This window comes from Eleutherodactylus coqui, chromosome 6, assembly GCF_035609145.1.
Source record: "Eleutherodactylus coqui strain aEleCoq1 chromosome 6, aEleCoq1.hap1, whole genome shotgun sequence".
In the NCBI taxonomy this organism is placed as follows: Eukaryota; Metazoa; Chordata; class Amphibia; order Anura; family Eleutherodactylidae; genus Eleutherodactylus; species Eleutherodactylus coqui.
The window spans coordinates 23,596,202-23,618,785 of record NC_089842.1 but is presented as its reverse complement, the minus strand read 5'-3'; the positions used below and the strand labels follow the sequence as shown (position 1 = coordinate 23,618,785).

General features: G+C 44.2%; 1 protein-coding gene across 4 annotated transcripts in view; it reads right to left on the bottom strand.

Annotated features, from left to right (window-relative positions):
- Positions 1 to 340: 340 nt before the first annotated feature.
- The window catches only part of LOC136631944 (uncharacterized), a 36,401-nt gene continuing 14,157 nt past the window's right edge, over positions 341 to 22,584 (bottom strand). The window contains exons 5-15 of one of the 4 annotated variants that reach the window (XR_010793102.1): positions 21,184 to 21,248; positions 20,893 to 20,955; positions 20,750 to 20,779; positions 14,720 to 14,758; positions 11,486 to 11,548; positions 11,116 to 11,190; positions 8,849 to 9,097; positions 6,730 to 6,792; positions 6,160 to 6,333; positions 4,258 to 4,971; positions 341 to 1,474 (exon numbers count right to left, since the gene is read on the bottom strand). Coding sequence is in view for 2 of the 4 variants with exons in the window: in XM_066606448.1 (XP_066462545.1) it covers positions 1,456 to 1,474; positions 4,258 to 4,342; positions 6,160 to 6,333; positions 6,730 to 6,792; positions 8,849 to 9,097; positions 11,116 to 11,190; positions 11,486 to 11,548; positions 14,720 to 14,758; positions 20,750 to 20,782; positions 20,893 to 20,955; positions 21,184 to 21,248 (928 nt within the window). In the remaining 2 variants the exon portion in view is untranslated. The other 3 variants (XR_010793101.1, XM_066606448.1, XM_066606449.1) reach the window with 3 other exon arrangements.

The window sequence follows — 22,584 nt, the reverse complement described above, 5'->3', positions numbered from 1 at the left end:
GCTGCTTGGCATCTGTGCTAGAATTTCCTCTAGCAAACAAAGGTCAACGGAAGAGGATAAATTACCCAACTTGTTCAGGACCCGATTAGAGGGACAGCCATTGTGGACTTATTATTAACCAACAGACCTGACAGAATAATAGGGGTGCAGGTTGGGGGGCACCTGGGAAATAGTGAACATAATATAATACATTTCCACTTGTCTTTCAAAAAGGAGTTTTATCAGGAAGCTACAAAAATACTAAACTTGAGGAAGGCAAACTTCAATCAGCTTAGTGATGGCTTAACCTTGTTGACTGGGACAATGTCCTCAAAAATAAGAGTACAAACTATAAATGGGAAATGTTTAAAAACATTTTAATTACTTACTGGGAGCGGTTCATACCTTACAGGAATAAGAGGGTTAGAAATAAGGAAAAAACATTGTGGCTTAATAAAGATGTAAATGGGACAATAAACAGCAAAAAGAAAGCGCTAAACTACTAAAACAAGCAGACAGCGAAGAAGCACTAAAAAATATGTACAAGCAGATAAGACTAAATACTGTGTATCCTCATTACAGAAGTGATAAAAGGCCGACCAGTGAAAGATATCAGACAGAGGTCATTGAAGGGCCTGTCTGCTGCTGGGCTGGGTTCACACGGGGCGGATTTGCCGCGGAAATTCCGTCCGGAATTTCGCTGTGGCAAATCCGCATGCGGCTGCTAATCCCGGGATTAGCCAGCCATGTGGACGAGATTTCTCAGAAATCTCATCCACATGGGACGGCAAATCCGCTGCTGCAAAGCCGGCAGAAGCCGCCGCTGCGGCGCGGATTTGCAGGCCGCAGCACGTTAATTTTTTTTTTCTTCCGCTGCGTCCACGCGCTCCTCTATGGGAGCGCCGGACGCAGCGGAAGGGTGAGCAGCCGGGCCGCTTCAAAACCGCCACGGGTTTTAAAGCAGTGGTTCTCCTGGCGGCAATCTCACGGTTTTTCGCTGCGGCCAAACCTTGAGATTTCCGTTGAGAATCCGCCCTGTGTGAACCCAGCCTTCGTGTTATACCATAGTTAACCACTTCCAAGGGCCGCAAGGATCTCTGTTATTGGTTGCAGCGCCTGGGATGTCCCATAAACAGGCTGGGGCGACCTGTAAATGTGACATCAGAGGGGAGGCCTGGAGCAGCGCCGCGGGACACAGCGGGGAGAGGTGAGTATATCACTACTTGTTATTTACATCATGCAAAGGGGCTTTTTCCTATAAACTATAACTCAGACAACCCCTTTAAGGCCATGACTTTAGGAGATGCTGGGAGTTTAGGATGTTCCACACATTTGTAGAACCTTCACGGTTACAATAGTGTCAACTTGGAAGAGTAATAAAGGTGAAGCAAGAAGTGGCAGAGTTGTTTCCTTTGTCTCCTGGGTGATCTACACGATCATTTCTGGAGTCGGTGGGGGTCCGTTCAGCAGTAAGCATTATAGTCTGCGGCGCTCACTAGAAAATAGAAACACAATATTAAATTTCACCTCTTATTCCAGGGTGGGACCAACGCTCAGATGTCACAATGTCTAAAATAATGTATCCAGTATAAGCGGAAAAATCGGTGGAGCTTGAGGAGCATCTATAAGTCCTACCATTTTGTGTCTACAGCTCCTATGCGCACCTGTGCGTCTCCATGGTAACAGACATCAAACAAACCTTATGTAGTCTGATCCTGCAGTCATACTCCCTTCTATCTGACCCCCTACTTCTTAGCCCTGCTGCACACTGGCGAGAGCAATATCTGGCCATGATTCACGGGCAGATATCACTCTCGCAAACCTAGAAACCCCTGAATGCAAGGTGTTTATGTGTAAAAACAGCCTCGCATCACTGCGGGGAATCTCATCATCCCATTGCTCTCAATGGGGCAGCAGCAGCGCCTACCCCATTGAAAGCAATGGGAGAAGATTGTGATCCCCTACTGCAGCTGTGACAGCAAAGGATTCCTTCATCCAAGGGCTTCACCTTGTTTTCAATGGGGCTGACAGCAGCAGTGCTGATCCCACTGAAAACATAGTGAGAACACTGTGACCCCCCTGCAACTGCTGTGACAGCTGTGGCAGGGGATTCCTTCATCCAAGGGCTTGACCTTGTGTTCAATGGGGCCGGCGGCAGCAGTGCCGGCCCAACGGAAAACATAGTGAGAACATTGTGACCCCCTGCAACTGCTGTGACAGCTGTGGCAGGGGATTCCGTCATCCCCGCAGGGAGTCCTCTCATCATTGAACACTGTGACAGCAGCAGCGTGTTCAGTGATGAGGGGACTCCCAGTGGGGATGAAGGAATCTCCTGCCACAGCTGTCACAACAGCGGCGAGAGATTGCGATGTTCTCACGATGCTTTCAATGGGGCGGGTGCTGCTGCTGCCCCAGTGAGAGCAATGGGATGAAGAGATTCCCCGCAGTGATGCGAGGCTGTTTTCACATGAAAACTCCTCGCATTCAGGGGTTATTAGGTTTGGCGGTCTTTCAATGGCTGTGTCTTTCTGCAGACCATTGAGGACTGTTCAGTCGAGGATCACTCGCATGTGTTTAGGTATTTTCAGGAACCTATCAGCATTAAGAAGGAGGTCAAAATGTTAAAAAAAGAGGTGGGATCCAATCAGCGTTCGGTGGGAGGAGCATGACAATAAAGCACACGCCTCCCTGCACAGTTGTTGACTAGTCGTTGTAAGAGGATTGCCTGTTGACATCAGATGATCGTTAGGCGACCAGCGACTATTTTGAGGTGAGCGGAAACAAATCTACTAGTGAGTGAATTCTCGCTCCCCACCCGATTGTCGCATTTACGCGGAATAGCTGTTGCTTACATTCGCTCTTTACTCGGCAAGAATTAGGGTTCATATAGAGGGGAGCATGACAGCAGAATTGAACAATTTGGTTTTTTTTTTGTATGTTACCATGGAGACACATTGACCTACACAGCAGCTGTAAACACAAAGCGGGGAGAGATTTTTCAGGAAGTCTATATGCTAAATTGCATTGGAGAAATAAAAAATAATGTATTTGTGACGGTGGACACAATTTTTACACAGGCGGAATAAACCCACGGGACGCACCGAGCTGCAGTAAATGTCAGACTAAGATCCACAGGACGACCTGCAGATTTGGATGCAAAATTGAAAATGGCTTAAATCCGCCTGCAATTATCTGTCAAAATCCGCAGTCAGACCTATAGATTTTAATATGGAATCCCGCAGCGACAGAATAAGCTGCGGTTTTGGTGCGTATTGGGGGCTAACTCTGGCCTGAGTGAAAGCAGCCTGATAAAACAACCGTATTATAGCATCTTGCAATAGAACAAGGAGTCCGTTATTCAGGCCCTCCACCAATTAGCTGGAGCAGAGAACAACTACAAAGAGTCTGAGCATCTCTTGTTCTGGAGGATCCAATGTGACACAGACAGTCCATTCATTTCAGTGGACAACATGTAATGCTTAATTTCCCCTCTGGAGGCGCTGCAGGAGAACTGAACATCTCTTGCTTTTTTTTTTTTTACTGCAGAGTTAACCTGTAGTCGGCTTATTTTCAGGAGACCCTTATAATCCATAGGCAAAGGGTGACCCCTTTAAATCCCAATATACCCATCCAGCAGGATGTCAATGGCTATAAGGGTCGGATGGAACTGTGAAACAACCCACTACGTTTTCTGCAGGAATTGGATGCCATTACAGTTCAGAGAATTAGTGGAGGGACCATTCATCACGTCCATGCGGAAGGCTTATACTGCCAGGCTGGTGGTAGGTATCGCAGGTCACCGACAAGGGCCCTAAGCATATTGGGGCATATGTATTAAGCCCGTTACACCAGAATTCTGGTGCCATAAAATTACAATTTTGGAACAAGCGCCAAAATTGCAATTTTTATAGGGCTTTTCAAAAATGGGTGGGTCTTAGCATTAGAGGGTGTGACCACAGACGGACGATCGCATTTACTATACTTTACAAAAGCGTAATTGGTGTAAATCACAGCTAAAACCTCATGCAGCTCCTAGCTGGCTTAGGTTTCATTCTGCTGCATGCAGTTACTGTCAGATGCAACAACTGTACTAAGACGTTTGCACTTATTAATACATTTGTCGCACTTACACAGGTGTAAAGTTTATTTAGACCGGCCCATAAAACGCTGGTCTAAGTAAATGCACCCCAGTGTGTCCAGCAGTCTGAGAACTCTGTCTGTCTGGCATTTAGCAGCCCCATGAATGACGGGTTAGAAGAATGTAACTGCATTACTTACCGCACAGACCTATAGACAAATATCAGAGAACCCACAAGGGGCATCACGACTAGTATGAGACCCGCATTCTGCCAACGTGATGACCCTGCAACACAATAATACTGATCAGCCTATTAGATGACATACTGTGTACACGGGGTATCGGCTAGGAGATTAGGACTCACGTGTGGGACGGATTGGTCATACAGTGCTCATGGCCTGCTATGGGGCTATACTGCACCGCCATGTACCTCCGTGAGTCACCGTACAGCGGGTACTACATGAATCGCCATGCACTAGGACCAACCTTATGTTGGGTGACGCCTTGTGCAATACTTTATGTTGGCGCCCCCACTCATAATATGTACAGTCTGTACAGTGTACAGATAACTATTCCATACAGTGCAGAATTATAAGTGCCATACAATGTGGTGCCTAAATGTTGGCCACATGTCATTTCCATACAGTTACCTAAACAACAATCCTATATAGTGTCGCTATCACCATGCATAGCACAAGCAACATACTGTAAAGTGCTGAAGTAGAAGTACCACACATACAAGTACATACTGCCATATAGTGGGTCATGCAATAGCAATGGTATAAAATGTCTGAATAATACTTATCCATGGTGGTCACACATCTGCGGTACCCGACATAAGTGGTGTCCCCTTCCGTAGGAGCGGCTGCACAGATTGCACACCCCAAAGGTCAGCATTGTGGTGCAAATAGTCCCTGTCTCCCTGAGTGTTTGATGGACATTTCCATCATAGTGATCCTCACTGCCACCAGCAAAAAGCTCCTCCTGAGTAACTGCGCCGCAAGTACTGAATATTTACAGGATGTAAATATTGAACTAAACTAATACATGGAATGACGGGACTGGAATACCCAGAGAGGCATCAAAATTGGGACTATTCACTCTAGAAAAAAGAAGGTTAAGAGGCGACCAAATAACCATGTATAAGTACATGAGGGGACGATACAAGGATCTCTCCCGTGATCTGTTTTATACCCAGGACTGCAACGGTAACAAGAGGACATCCGCTACGTCTAGAGGAAAGCAGGTTTCATCACCAACATAGAAAAGGGTTCTTTACTGTTAGAGCATTTAGACTGTGGAACTCTCTGCCTGAGGATGTGGTGATGGCAAAATCCATAGAGGAGTTTAAAAGGGGACTTGATGTCTATCTGGAGAGGAAGGATATTATAGGTTATAAATCTTAGGTTAATTGTTAATCCGGGTATACAGGCAGGTAGGAACTATTAGGGGTTGATCCAGGGAACAGTCTATTTGCCATTAGGGAGTCGGGAAGGAATTTTTTCCATAAAAGGGCTAATTGGCTTCTGCTCTTGGTTTTTTTTTTTGCCTTCCTCTGGATCAACACAGGAGGATAGAAGGCTGGACTAGATGGACATTGTCTTCATTCAGCCTTACGAACTATGTTACTATGTAATGTCCAGCTCTTTCCACCGGAGTTCACCAATGGACTCCTGATCACAAAACAGAATACATTGGAGGTTGTAAGTGAGGTAAGGCCTCATTAAAAACTGAATGTGTATAAAGAGACATTAGGGGGTTCTGCAGGCCTGCAACCCACATATCAGCAGCTAGACTGAATTCTCCCGGTTTTGTTACAAAGACGATCCCTGAGGAATTGTTCACATTTCCTATTCTTGGCCTTAGGACGATCTTCCCCCGGACAGGGTTACTATGGGCACTATGTGGTAATCTGCTATTGTTGGTTACTTCCATATTGTTATGCTTTATTGCTTTTTCCTCGATTCAGGTACAGAGATACTATCATGTCTATCATCAGTGGAACCACGGCATGGAGTAATTCTGGTTAGAACACTAGATAGCGATGACTAAGAAAGTGTGACAGTCCTGTTATCTTTGATGATCCTTATCATTATCCTTACCTATATAGCTATCTTCTCCTTTATATACGTTTGTACTCGGTGCCTGATTTGTATCCTGAACTTGTGCCGCACCCCCAACTGCACTACGATTGTCTGTACCATTTTTGGTCCTGGCGGGTGTCATGTCCTCAGACTTCCCTGTTTTACTTGCCCCCATCACAGCTGGCTGATTTCCTAATACAGATTAGAAACAAGAATATTGTTAGTTGTCAGCGGCTTCTGTATCATCATTACTGTGAAGTTTGGATTTCCTGTTATTCCTATATATTTTCTAATTTTTCATGATTTTCACAATCTCTGCTTCCCATCAATGTATGGAAATAGGAGCAGATGGTAAGTAGGGCAGATAGGGCAGGTCAGGATATCCTCACTGCTTGCCTACATTGGATGAGTTGTTACAATCACAACAGTTTGTCATACAACAACCCTCGGCATGTAACGAACCCTTCCCAGGCCACACTGGGGGCTCTAGTTTATGATTTACTATGGGGCCCATCGCTCCGGAGAGTCACTATTGATATGTGTGGGGTACACGGCTCTGAATATGGTGGACAGTAGGTCTCTCCGTACCATTCTGGTTTCCATTGGGACGCTCATCTGTCATCATCAGTCCTTTCTCCACGAAGGCACAGTCTGAAGAAAACCAAAAACATTCACTCATTACCAGTTAGTAACCGCACCATTAAGTTGTCCATATCTTGTGTGTATTGTACTCGCTGTAAAGTTACAGTCTACATATAAATTCCATATCGAATATTATTTAATATCCTAGTGGATGGCTTACATCAGCATCCCTGGTGGTCTAGGGCAGTTAAGGGGTTACTATCGTGTTTCCCCGAAAATAAGACAGTGTCTTATATTAATTTTTGTTTTGCCTGGACACTATTTAAATTAACTTTTTTAATTAACTGCTAGCAGGGCTTAATTTTAGAGTAGGGCTTATATTTCAAGCATCCTCAAAAAGCCTGAAAAATCATTTTGCATCCTCAAAAATTCTGGAAAATCATGCTATGTCTTATTTTCAGGGAATGTCTTATTTTCAGGGAAACAGGGTAACAGCTTCTTTGGTGGTCTTGGGAAAGCAATGGGATAATGTCAAAATCCCTGGTGATCTAGTGTGATGAAGGTGTTAAATATTCTTAGTGTCCAGTGAATTACTCACCCCCAGGCTATGGAAGGTCTAAAGTGGACAAACAACTGTTCTCTGTATGCGATTGTTGTTCACCTGGTCAATTCCGCAATTGCAGGACTACTTAGGAACATGAGGTTCTTTGGTGGGCTTGTATTTAAATTCTGACCGCTCCCCAATGCACACTCATTGGTTGCCGAGTCCACTGAACATACATAAGTATGTGTGAATTGTCTTCGAGTAAACACTAGCTGCTGCAGTCTCTCACTGGTTCAGCTAAATGAGCATTGTGTGGCACAGAGTGCTAAGGCAGCAGAAATGCAGTCCTAAAGCTCTCGCTTAAGTCCTGAAGGTTGTGAGTTCAATTCCCACTTGGTTCAGGTAGCTGGCTCAAGGTTGACTCAGACTTCCATCCTTCTGAGGCCGGTAAAATTGAATACCCAGCTTGGGGAGGGGTAATAAATAAATTACCTGAAAGTGCTGCAGAATAAGTTTTCGCTATGCAAATAACAAGATTTATTTTTATAACAGTCGGTGCTGCAGAGAGCGTATCTTCAAAGACCAACAACAGTGACTATTTCCAGCAACTATTCAGACGCTAATTATCCCATGTAATATCCCCCTTAAAGGAGACCTACTATAGCATGGGGTGTTAGTAATTCACAGGACACTAAGTCACAGGACACTAATTAACCCCTTCACCAAACTAGACCACCAGGGATTCTGACAGTAACCCATCCCTTTCCTTAGACTATCAGGGAAGCTTTTGGTAACCCCCTAACTACCCTAGACCACCAGTGATTTTGTTATAAGCTCTCCACTAGAATATTAGATAATTCTCTGCATAGAGTTTATTTGTTGTCTGTATCGACTAGTTGGAGGCGTGAGGTTCTTTGGTGGGCGTGTATTCGAAATTTTGACCCCTCATGAACACACGCCGACAACTCTACTAAACACACATATGTGCGAGCGGTCATCGAGTAAACACCCCTTACTGCGGTCTCTTGCTGGTTCAGCTAAACAGTCGGTGTTGCAGAAGGAGAACTTTAAAGACCAAAACCATCCAGAGACCGGAGCCGCAAGTGTTCTTTCAATGACAGCAGGGACTGTTCAGTCGAGGATCACTTATGTGTACTTTTTTGTTTTCAGGAACCAATCAGCGTAAAGTGGGAGGCAAAATGTTTCCTTTTTTAAAAAAGGTGGGAGCCAATCAGTGTTCAGTGGGAGGGGCACGCCGAAAAGCGAACACCTCCTGCAAAGTTATTGACTCGCTGTTGAAAGACAGCGATTACCTATTTACACCGGACAATAATTAATCAACCAGCGACTATTTTTAGGTGAGCTGAAATGAAGTGACTAATGAATGAATTCTCACCCGTCACCCGGTTAGTGGCAGCATTTATACAAAACAACTACCGCTTACCTAACGCGGGATTAAGCGACTATTCAGGGATTGTCATCTCCTGTAGAGCCACCCTCAGGGTGCTTTATTTACACGGGATGTATGGAGAATGGAGAGAAGCTGAGATGTGTGGCCCCACATCAGGACCTGATCTTTACCTTTAGCCGTCATTGTCAACAAGTTGGTTTGTCCATTCCCTTTCCCGGACTCCACCTGAATTACTCCAGGAAGCACAGCCGGGCAGGAAATGTTCAAGTATCCACGGTCAAAGCAAGCAGAGCAGGAACCAAAAATATGTTTGGCAGATGGACAGAAGAGGTGATCCGGGAGACGGAAGGTCTCATCATTGTGGTGAAGGATAACAGGACAGTCGGATACTCGCACAGAAGTCATACAGCGGAGTCCATCTGATGGAGGGAAGGAATGGGATCACTTCACATATGTGACAGATAGACACAGAAACATCTACATATTTGGAGGGGAGACTGGCCGTCAAGTGGAGAGGCCGATGCCATATTAACGGCTAGTAAAAATAATTGTTAGCTGAGAGCATGCCGGGCAGCAACCCCCAGCATCGAGGATTTCACTCGCCATCTCTCTCTCTTTCTAGCTCTCCTCCACTGCTGTAATGAGAGCTGTGACCCCTGACCTCTCCGCCCCTCCCGGGGTCTGCGTTCTGCGTGTCCTGTCCACATTGCAGATGCCATAAGGAGAGGTCAGGATGGAGGGGGTATAAAGATAAGGCCCTATTACTACTGGGGTCACTACTAGGGTCACTGTTACTAATGGGGGCACTACTATGGCTATTGTTACTATTCAGGGTCCTATTGAAGACACTATTACTACTGGGACCATTACTGAGCTAATTGTTACTATTGCGGCACTACTGGGGTCACTGTTACAATTAAGGACACTACTGGTGACACTGTTACTATTGGCACTACTACTAATGGAGTCACTGTTACTACTTGGGACACTATTACTATTGAGCCCATTACTGTGGACACTGTTACTACTGGCACTAGTGGGGGCACTATTACTACTGGGGACTCTACTACTACTACTGGCGATACTGTTACTGTTGAGGTCACTACTGGGGGTATTGCTAATATTGTGGCCACTACTGGTGGCACTATTACTACTGGTAACACTACTAGTGACACTGTTGCTATTGGGGGCACAACTACTATTGGGGCCACTAAAGGGGGTCACAATCACTAATTGCGGTCACTAGAATAACAGAGGTAAAAACGTAGGTTGTGATAAGCCACGCCCCAAACCACACCCCCTTTTACCTTGGCTGGTATTTTTTGTGACCTACCAGAACCCACCGAGAGAAAGCCCAGTAACTGGCAATGAGCTGCTGAGTCTATGCTGAAGCCGGGGACTTCACAGACTCAATGGCCGCACCAAGGGAGACTCTTTAGGAAGGCGTACAATGAACTCCCACATAGGCAGCAGTGTGGTGGATTACGGCATCACAGATACGGACCCTTCACAGTCACATCACAAACGCACCATCAGACCAAACCAACTGCTGCCATACATGAAATCCACAAATTTGTACAATATATAGAGCAGAGTGGCCTCTACAACCTGCCGCCATCTTTATGTGTATATATATATACACACACATATTATATATATATATATATATATATATATATATACATACATACATACACACATCTTAGTCTACTGTGGTGCAGTTGTGCCCTCTTGTGTATGCATCAGGTAACTACACACTATGTCTCACACTCATTCATCATCACCATAGCATCTACAGGGTGGCCTCCACACTCTTATGACAGCTGTCTAAAAGAAAGCCTGTCCTTATTGCCCATAACAACCAATCGCAGCGCAGCTTCCATTTCCCCTCAGCAGTAATATCCCGTTATTTTATTATGGCCCCTAGAAGTGGTTTAATAGGACAATGTGGCCCTCGGACCAGAAAAAATTGTGCATTTCTGTACTAAAATGCCAAAGTAGAAGTGCGACACATGCAAGCAACTACTGCCATATAGTGCCCAAAATGCTACAGAAAGTTCTAGAATGTCTGAGGAATACAGCTGCACAATTAAAATTACGTTTCATGGTGGTCACACATCACTGGCGCCCCCTGCAGTAGGGGCACAGGTTGCACATACACCCCTAAGGCCAGCTCTGTGGTACAAATAATTCCCAAGGGTTTGCTGGACATTTCCATCATATCGATCATCACTGGTACCAGAGAGGAAACCCCCCTCCCACTTGGCAGTGAGTATTACTGGCATCTATGAACCGCCCTCACAAGCCACATTTATGACTGAGACGCCGATTCTGTATATTTACAGCAGCGCAAACCAGTGAAGACCGACAATAAAATATGATCATTACGGTTGGCCAGAAATGTGCAATCTGTCATTGGAGAGGGAATCGCTCGTACCATGATCAGTCCTAGCCGGTGTCACGTCCTCCAACGTCTCGGTTTTGATCGCCTCCTTCACGGACGGCTGACTTCCTATAATGGATTAGAGAAGTGAACGTTGTTAGTTGTTAGCGGCTTCTTTATAAGCATTACTGTAAAGTTTGGATTTCCCCGTCCTTCTTACTAATATATCATATGGTTTCCCGCAGTGTTCAACATCTCTGCTTGCTCTCCGTGTATGGAAACAGGCAGATGGTAAGGAGGGCAGATGGGGCAGGACACAATGGGGGCTGTCGTTTAAGGTTTACTATGGGTCTAGCATTGTCTGGTTGCATATATGTGTGGGGTACACGGCTCACAATATGGTGGTCAGCAGGTCTCTCCATACCATTCTGGTTTCCATTGGGATGCTGATCTGTCATCATCAATCCCTTCTCCACGAAGGTACAGTCTAAAGAAAACCAAAAACATTCACTCATTACTGATTATTAACCGCACCATTCATTCATGTGTAGATTGGAATTGCTGTAACATTACAGATGACACATAAACCCTTACAAAGAATCATCTAATATCCCTTTGGAGGGGTTAATACCAGTGTCACTCGTGGTTTAAGGTCATTCACAATTTCCCTGGAGGTCTATGGAGAGGAAGGGGTTCATGTGAGAACCCCTGGTGGTCTAGGGCAGATATTGCAATGTGTTCACAATCCATGTTGCATGTCTTAATAGGATGCCTGTCAGAATACAGTATAATGCAATACTGTAGTAATGCATTATACTGTACAAACAATCGAAAGATCGAAGGTTCACGTCTCCTGTGGGGACTAAAATATAAGTAAAATAAAGATAGTTTTAATGATCACAAAAAATAAAGAATTGGAAAAGTTTTAGATAAAAAAACCTTTTCCCTGTCGTTGCAACTAAAAATTACTTTTAAATTGAAAATTGGTTGCGGTGTCTTTAAAAGTCCGATTTCTTAAACTCTTACATTCCTTATACGGTGAATGGGGTCCACAATAAGATACGCAATGCCAGAACTGTGGGATGTTTTTGGTCACCCCGTCTCCAAGACAAAAATTGAATAAAAGGAGATCAAAAAGTCACCTCAAAATGGTATCTATAAGGCCTCATGTCCACGGGGAAAATCAGGCCCGCCGCGGATTCTCCATGCAGAATCCATAGCGGGTCCTTCCTGCCCCGCGGACATGAGGCCAAAAAACAAGAATAAACTCACCTCTCTGGACGCTCTGGTTCTTCCTTCCTTCCCGACCAGATCTTCTTTCTGTGGCCCGGTGGATGTGCTCGGCACGCTGGCAGCATGCCGCTCGCATGCGCCGGGCACATCCGCCGGGCCAAAGAAAGAAGATCTGGCCGGGAAGGAAGGGAGACCTGCAGCGTCCGGACAGGTGAGTTTTAATTCTGGTGCGGATCTCCCGCGGATCCGGACGGCTTCCATAGACTTCACTAGAAGCCTGTGGGAGCCGTCCCCGCGGGAGACCCGCACCTAAATGGAGCATGTCCGGATTTTTTCCCGCACGCGGATCCGCGCCTGAAGGGAAAAATGACATCCGCAGGTATTTAACTACCTGCGGGTGTCCAATGCATCCCTGTGGGGCGCGGATCCACGTGCCGGAAAAACGCTGCAGATTTTAACCCTGTGGATATGAGGCCTAAAAACTACAGGTCACCTGAGAAAGAAACAAGCCCACGACCAGCTGCATCAATGGAAAAAACAAAAAATGCTATGGGGCGCAAGACAGGAGACGGAGCATTTTTTTATTTTAAAAGTATTCTAAACTTTATGAATTTGGCATCATGATAAAGGGTCTGAGCCACAGAATGAAGATAACACGCAATATCATATGTTAGGCCGAAAAAAGACCTATGTCCATCCAGTTCAGCCAACACCCCACCTCCCACCCTGATGTTGATTCAGAGGAAGGCAAAACCCCAATGAGGTAGAAGCCAATTTTCCCCTATTTAAGGGAAAATATCCTTCCTGACTCCACTCTGGCAATCGGAATAATCCCCGGATCACTGACCGATCTGAAGAAATCAGTGATGTTACATGTAATATTGTATCGCTCAAAAAAAGACTTCCAGGACCCTCTAATACTCTATTCACCATCACCACGTCCTCAGGCACAGAGTTCCACAGTAAAGAACCCCCTTCTATGTCGGTGTAGAAACCTTCTTTCCTCTAGACGCAGAGGGCGCCCCCTTGTTACAGTCACAGTCCTGGGTATAAAGAGATGATGGGAGAGATCTTTTATTGTCCCCCAATATATTATACATAGCTATTAGGTCGGACCTCTCTGGGTATTGTAGTCCGCCCTTTCCATATATTACTTTAGTTGCCAACCTTTGTACCCGCTCAAGCTCTGATATCTCCTTCTTGAGTACCGGTGCCCAAAACGGTCCACAATATTCCATGTGTGGTCTGACCAGTGACTTGTAAAGAGGAAGAACAATGTTCTCATCATGTGCCCCTAAATCTCCTCTGATGCCCCCATGATCCCGGATGCATGGACAATGGAGAGAAGCCTAATTAATCAACCAGCAACTATTTTTAGGTGAGCTGAAATGAAGTGACTAGTGAGTGAATTCTCACTTGTCACCCGGTTGGTGGCCGTGTTTACACAAAACAACTACTGCTTACATCATATGGTATTGGGTGACTATTCAAGGGATTGTTGTCTCCTGTAAAGCCACCCTTAGGACTCCTCTCCGCTGGCGGGGTAATCGCACGTTTTCAGTGCGATGTGAGAGTGCGAGCTCTCGCAGTAAATGGGTATGTCCCACACATGTTGTTCAATGACAGCCTTTCCACTAGCGATGTTTAAAGGCAAGCTGCGATGCGAGGATTACAAATTACAGTCGGATACTGGCACGGAAGCCACACAGCGGAGTCCATCTGATGGAGGGAAGGAATGGGATCACTTCACATATGAGATAGATAGATAGATAGATAGATAGATAGATAGATAGATAGATAGATAGATAGATAGATAGATAGATAGATAGATATGTGATAGATAGATAGATATGAGATAGATGATAGATATGAGATAGATAGATAGATAGATAGATAGATAGATATGAGATAGATGATAGATATGAGATAGATAGATAGATATGAGATAGATGATAGATATGAGATAGATAGATAGATAGATATGAGATAGATAGATAGATATGAGATAGATAGATAGATATGAGATAGATAGATATGAGATAGATGATAGATATGAGATAGATAGATAGATATGAGATAGATAGATAGATATGAGATAGATAGATAGATAGATGATAGATATGAGATAGATAGATGATAGATATGTGATAGATAGATATGAGATAGATAGATATGAGATAGATAGATATGAGAGAGATAGATAGATAGATATGAGATAGATAGATATGAGATAGATAGATATGAGATAGATAGATATGAGATAGATAGATAGATATGAGATAGATAGATAGATAGATAGATAGATAGATAGATAGATAGATAGATATGAGATAGATAGATAGATATGAGATAGATAGAGTTAAAGTGGTTATCTATCAGAAGTGATCACACCATGACATAATATTTTAGATGAACAGAAATTTACCAGAACAGTTCGGATACATGCCAATGAAGAAGAAAAGGCCTAGAAAAACAAAACATGTAATAATCAGTTAATCTGGTTGTGCTCGTCTCCCTCCCTCTCCTTACTGCAGTGTAGTTGTGGATGGTGTAACCCAATTACAATATTAGTAGATTAGCTGTACCTATTAACCCCTTAACGACCGGGCCATAGTGTTTTTACGTCCTCAGCAAGTGGGCTTTATTCTCTGAGGACGTAAAAACATGCGTCCTGCAGAGAATAAAGCCCCGTGGGCTGAGGACGTGACAGCTCCATGCTGTCGGTGCCCGCAGGTAGCCAACAGCATGGAGCTATCATCCTGGGCTGCGGGGACCCCCCCCCCCCCCCCGGCATTGCGATCGGCGCTATCCAATGGATAGCGCGGATCGCAAAAAAGTAAATAAAAGTGCCCCAAAAGTTAGATATTCAGCTCCCCTGATGGATCGGAACCATCAGGGGAGCTGAAAATCCTCACCTGTCTTGTCGGCGGTGTCCCCCGGAGATTTGGTCCTCCCAGACCCGCCGGCGGCCTTCTGCGCATGCGCGCCAGACGATTACATCACGCGCATGCGCAGAAGCCCGGGAGCCCCCGGCAAATTCAAAACCTCCTGGCTCCCGGCTCCTGAAGGTAGCCGGGAACCAGGAGGTGTTACCGGGGACCGCGGTGAGTGGTCCCCGGGCCCGCGATCGCCGCTATCCATCGGATAGCCGCGATCGCGAAAAAGTTTGAAAAGTAAAAAAAAGTGCTAGTTTCACCTCCCCTCATGGATCGGATCCATGAGGGGAGGTGAAAATACTCACCTAAGTTGTCCCCGATGTCCCGATGTCCCGGGTGCCCGAATCCCCGTCTGCGCATGCGCGCCCGATGATTGACATCGGGCGCGTGCACAGAGGGGCTCGAGCCCCGGGAAATTTAAAATTCCTCTGCTCCAGGCTGCCATGTGTAGCCCAGAGCAGAGGGATGTCACTGGGGACATGATCACTGTCATCCATTCATGTATAGTAAAAAAAAAGTGAAAAAGTAAAAAGAAAAAAAAGTTGAAAAAGTTTTAAAAAGTTTTTAAAAAGTTTATAAAAGTGTACGTTTCATCTCCCCTCACGGATCATATCCATGAGGGAGGATTAAAGTACGCATATAAGGCCCCCAGATTTATCCGCGGACCTTACCCCAGCTTCTGCGCACACGCCCGTCGCCAAAATGGCGGACGCATGCGCAAAAGCTGTGGATTGCCAGGATAATTGAAAATCTCCCTGCTCCTGGCTACAAAACTGAGCCAAGAGCCCGGAGATTTCACGGCGGGCCGCGGTGAGCGGTTCCTGATCACGTGTTCACCGTTATACAATGGATAATGGCGATCACGTAAAAGTTTAAAAAAAAATTTGAAGTCTCATCTCCCCTCACCAATGCGATCGATGAGAGGAGATGAAACTTTTTACCGGAGGCCTGCGTATTTGAACCCCGACGCGATCTTCATCCGTGAACTTACCCGGATTCTGCACATGCGACCGCCAGCAAAACACCGGACACATGCGCAGGAGTCGGGGAGCCCAGGAAACTTAAAATCTCCTTGCTCCCAGCGACCAACGGTCGCCGAGAGCCTGGAGCAGTGACAGGTGGCCTCGTTGAGCGGTCCCCGGTCACGTGATAAAAAGGTAGCGATCTACCTTTGGCCGGTCTTACATGACCGGATAGGAATTACGGATTCCGCATGCGTCTGATCCGTGGTGCAGATCAATCGCATTGGATTACACAATTCCGCTCACATTAGTGGGTCGGAATTGCGTAATCCATTCGCAGAAAAGAGAACACAGCAGGTTCTATTTTACCGCGGATATCCGCAACATAGAGCCCATTGTGATCCATGGTCACGGATATACCCGCAGCCCATACGCAACTACGTTGTATGCGGGCTGCTGGTACCCGCGTCATCGCTAAGCTACGGTGCGGGAAATGTTAGCAAAAAGAAAGTACTGCGCATGACCGCCTGTGTGAGTAGGCAGTTATGCGCAGTACATTACGCGGCCGTACGCAGGTTCACAGCCAGGCTCACAGCTGGGATCCGCTGCGGGCCTCCGCAAGCGGATTCCACCCACGGCTGCGTGAGCCCGGCGTTATTCAGACCGCTACCTGTGATACGTATTTTACAAGAAGCCCCGGGAACGTTCGCCTTCCTGCAGTTCCAGGAGCACCTTGTTGAGCGCCTTCTGTGTGAGACCGCCGCACCTCATCAAGCTTACGGAGACTCACGGAACGACACTTTTTACACCCCATACCCACCACTGAGGTCACGAAATGACCCCCAAAAAGCATGAAAGGAGGGAGGATACACTGTTTTATTGCCCCATAGGCCCATTCCAACCAGCCTCCGTAATTACCCCTGTCTTCGGAAATACCACACAGTTCACATTATTACTTTATCTAAGATTTGCGAACGCCAAAAAGGGCGCGGAGTGTGTGTGTGTGTGTGTGGGGGGGGGGGGATTTTAGGGAGTCAATTTTTATTCCGTACAAATGACCAATGGGGCCTGTAATTTATTCAGTTTGCCCTGAAATCCAACGGGTGTTCTCTCCTTCATAGGCCTTGCCATGGGTCCTATAAGTAGATTAGGGCCACAATGGGTATGTTTCTGAACACGGGACAAACGGGGGTATCCATTTTGGGGTGAACGTCTTCATTCCTATGTACACTGTACAGAAAAACTGTTTTTAAATTTAAAAAATTGTCAAAAAAATTGAAAATCGTAACTTTTTCCTTCTGCTTTGCTTAGATTCATTCAAATACTGTGGGGTCAAAATACACAGTACACCCCTAGATGAATTTGTTAAGGGGTCTAGTTTTCAAAATGGGGTCATTTGTGGGGGTTTTTTATAGTTTTGGCCACTCAATGGCTCAATAAGTGGGCAATGGGGCCTGGAATTTATTCAATTGTACCCTGAAATCTAACGGGTATTTCTTTTATTGTAGGCCTTGTCATGTGTCCTGTAAGTCTATTAGGGCCACAATGGGTATGTTTCTGAACACGGGACAAACAGGGGTATCCGTTTTGGGGTAAAAGTTGTCATTTATATGTGTGCTGTACAAAAAAAACCCTGTTTTTAAATTGACGCAATAGCCCAAAAAATGAAAATCGTAATTTTTTTCTTACTGCTTTGCTTAGATCTATTCAAAAATTGTAGGGTTAAAATACACAGTACACCTCTAGATAAATTCGTTAAGGGGTCTAGTTTTCATAATGGGGTAATTTGTGGGGGTTCTCTATGGTTTTGGGCACTGAAGAACTCTACAAGTGGGCAATGGGGCCTAAAAGGACTTCAAGCTAAATCTATGTTCTGAAAGCCACCGATTACTCCTTTCATTTTGGGCCCCGTTGTGCATGCGGACATAAGATTAGGGCCACAATGGGTATATTTCTGAAAATAGCACAAACAGGGGTATCCATTTTGGGGTGCAAGTCTTCCTTCATATGTGTGCTGTACAAAAAAAGCTGTTTTTAAAATGACAGAATTGCCAAAAAAACGAAAATCCTAATTTTTTCCTTTTGCTTTGCTTGAATTTATTCAAAAACTGTGGGGTCAAAATACACAGTACACCCCTAGATAAATTCTTTAAGGAGTCTAGTTTTCAAAATGGGGTCATTTGTGGGGGTTCTATATGGTTTTGGGCGTTCAAGAACTCTACAAGTGGGCAATGGGGCCTAAAAGGACTTCAAGCAAAATTTCTGTTCTGAAAGACACTGACTACTCCTTTCATTTTGGGTCCCGTTGTGGACTCAGATAAAATATTAGGGCCACAAATGGGTATATTTCTGAACACGGGAGAAACAGGGGTATCCATTTTGGGGTGTAAATCCTCATTTTCATGTTAACTATAGGAAAAAAAATATGTCTTTAAAATGATAGATTTGCAAAAATATGAAATTTTACTTTTTCTCCTCTAAATTGAATTAATTCTTGAAAAAAAACTGTGGGGTCAAAATACTCATGACACCCCTCAGTGGGTAAACTAAGGGGTGTAGTTTTTAAAATGGGGTCATTTGTGGGGGTATCTATTATTTTGACACTCTCGAGCCTTTCCAATCTTGGCTTGGTGTAGGAAAACAAAGTGTTTCTCAAAATGCTAAAAAGTAATGTTAAATTTGTACGTCTCCTAAATGGTTAAAAAAAGAAAGAAAAGTTTTTCCAATGTGCGCCCAAAATAAAGTAAACAGGTGGAAATATAAATCTTAGCAAAAATTTCTATATTATGTTTGCACATATTTAAGATATTGCAGTTGGAAATGTGAAAAAAATGACGATTTTTTCAAAATTTTCCCAATTGTGGTGCTTTTAATAAATAAACACAAATTCTATCGGTCTATTTTTTCCGCCTAAATGAAGTACAACATGTGGCGAAAAAACAACGTCAGAATCGCTTGGATATGCAAAACCTTTCTGGTGTTTTTCCATGTTAAAGTGATACATGTCAGATTTGCAAAATTTGGCCTGGTCATTAAGGCGCAAACAGGCTTGGTCACTAAGGGGTTAAGATACAGTAAATGTCATTATCACTGCATAATTTAGAGGGAACCAGAGTGTTTTTCTGCAGGACAGCCAAGTAAGGAAAGCTGGAGCTAATGCCGGCAGTCATTTTGACATTTGTTATGCCTCAGAGCTGCACTCACTATTCTGCTGGTGGGGTCACTGTGTACAGACATTTCTTATCCTATACTGCTCCTGAGTTACATCTTGTATTATACTCCAGAGCTGCACTCACTATTCTGCTGCTGGAGTCACTGTGTACATACATTACTTATCCTGTACTGATCCTGAGTTACATCTTCTATTATACTCCAGAGCTGTACTCACTATTCTGCTGGTACAGTCACAGTGTACATACATTACTTATCCTGTACTGATCCTGAGTTACATCCTGTATTATACTCCAGAGCTGCACTCACTATTCTGCTGGTGGAGTCACTGTATACATACATTACTTATCATGTACTGATCCTGAGTTACATCTGGTATTATGCTCCAGAGCTACACTCACTATTCTGCTGGTGGAGTCACTGTGTACATATATTACTTATCCTGTACTGATCCTGAGTTACATCCTGTATTATACTCCAGAGCTGCACTCACTAATCTGCTGATGGAGTCACTGTGTACACCCATTACATCCTGTACTGATCCTGAGGTATATACTGTATTATAATCCGGAGCTGCACTCACTATTCTGCTAGTGGAGTCACCGTGTACGTACGCTACTTATTCTGTATTGATCCTGAGTTACATCCGGTATTATACTCCAGAGCTGCACTCACTATTCTGCTGGTGGAGTCACTGTGTACATACATTACTGATCCTGTACTGATCCTGAGTTACATTCTGTATTATACTCCAGAGCTGCACTCACTATTCTGCTGGTGGAGTCACTGTGTACATACATTACTTATCCTGTACTGATCCTGAGTTACATTCTGTATTATACTCCAGAGCTGCACTCACTATTCTGCTGGTGGAGTCACTGTGTACATATATTACTTATCCTGTACTGTCCCTGAGTTATATCCTGTATTATACTCCAGAGCTGCACTCACTATTCTGCTGGTGGAGTCACTGTGTACATACATTACTTATCCTGTACTGATCCTGAGTTACATTCTGTATTATACTCCAGAGCTGCACTCACTAGTCTGCTGGTGGAGTCACTGTATTCAAACCTATTGATTATTGTATCCACAATTAACCTGTTTTTAAATATTTAGCTGACTAAAATACTTCTTTGGTCATTTTAAGAGACCTGTTTTCACAATTAATGCTAATCTGTTAAACACTATCAAACTTTCCAAAAAAAAGTATTCAGTATTTTAACTTTGTAAACAAGGTTAACTTTGACTGGCTTTAAACTAGTACGGCTTGAGGGCTGAAAAAGGGTTGAGAACCGCTGGTTACAGTGCTGTAAATGCAGCAGGACTGTTTTTGTCCCAAAGTTACCTTCCAACCACATTAATGACATGTATGAGATCACGTACCTAAAAGGACGTTCATAGGCATCTTCAGGTCTACTGTGAAAAAATATCAGTAAGACACAATTACTTGTAGTCACATGATACTAGCTACTGATGCTTTACAGATTAGATTATTCTTGTGTTGTGTTATCAGACCCCATCATTACCCTTTAATGCTCTGGTCCATGTATCTTCAAGCATGAGGAAGACCTTCTCCATTAGAAATATCTCTGCAAACGTACAATATCACTATGAGTGCTACTAGCAATATACAATATTCATGGCCCAATGACCATTAGACTCATAGATGGTTCAGATGTCATTGGTGTTAGTGAGTCATCCCATCACCTGTGACTGGGATCCTCTAAATCATCATTTATTTGTCCGGCAACGATCTTTAATGCAATTGGACATCTCGAATACAGCAAAAAAATAATCAGGAACTTAAAGACACTTACCTTGTTTAGTAGGTGGGTCCATGAGCACCTTTGCTGTCCTGCTTTGGCTTTTCTTCATCTTGCTGCTAAAATATATATATTGATTGAAATACAGTTGGCACTCTAGAGAAACCAGAGGACTCTAGACAAAGCCTGATCACATTATAGAAAGCAAGGTTTTTATAGAATGTCCAAGCAATCTATAGAAAGCAAGAGCACTCTATAGAGAACCTGAGCACTCTATCGCACACTTGAGCACTCTATAGCACACCTGAGCACTCTATAGAACACCTGAGCACTCTATAGAGAACCTGAGCACACTATAGAGAACCTGAGCACACTATAGAGAACCTGAGCACTCTATAGAGAACCTGAGCACTCTATAGAGAACCTGAGCAATCTATAGAGAACTTGAGCACTCTATTGAACACCTGAGCACTCTATTGAACACCTGAGCACTCTATAGAGAATCTAAGCACTCTATAGAGAACCTGAGCACTCTATAGAACACCTGAACACTCTATAGAACACCTGAGCACTCTATAGAGAAGCTGAGCATTCTGTAGAGAACCTGAGCACTCGGTCGAACACCTAGTACTCTATAGAGAACCTGAGCACTCTATAGAGAACCTAAGCACTCTATAGAGAACCTGAGCACACTACAGAGAACCTGAGCACTCTATAGAGAACCTGAGCACTCTATAGAGAATCTAAGCACTCTATAGAACACCTGAGCACTTTATAGAACACCTGAGCACTCTATAGAGAAGCTAAGCATTCTGTAGAGAACCTGAGTACGCTATAGAGAACCTGAGCACTCTATACAAAACCTGATCACTCTATACAGCTCCTGAACACTCTATACAGCACCTGAGCACTCTATACAGCACCTGAGCACTCTATACAGCACCTGAGCACTCTATAGAGCACCTGAGCACTCTATAGAGCACCTGAGCACTTTTTTTCAACACCTGAGCACTCTATAGAGAACCTGAGCACTATATAGAACACCTTTTCCTTCTCATGTTGTTCTGGGTGTCGCTATCAAGCTTGTGGTACTGTGGACATATGATTAAAATGTACAATGATTGGCCCGTAATTGTTTTTAAGGAAAAGTACCATGTCAGTCTGCTTGCTGTGATCAAGAAAGTAGTATCTTTCGAAATGCATCTGCGTTGACACGGTATCACACGGTAGCCATCATTTATACTTTTATGGATTTTTTGTGATTAAAGAAAAATAAAAGAAGTGTTTTTAAGGAGCCAGCTTTTAGTTAGACACTATAGAAAGCCTGAGCACCATATAGCAAGGCTGAGTCACTTATAGAAAGCCTGATCTATGAAAAGCCTAACTACTCTAAAGAAAACTTGAGCTCTTTTGAAAAGCATCAGCACTTTAGAGAAAGCTTGATTCATTTATACA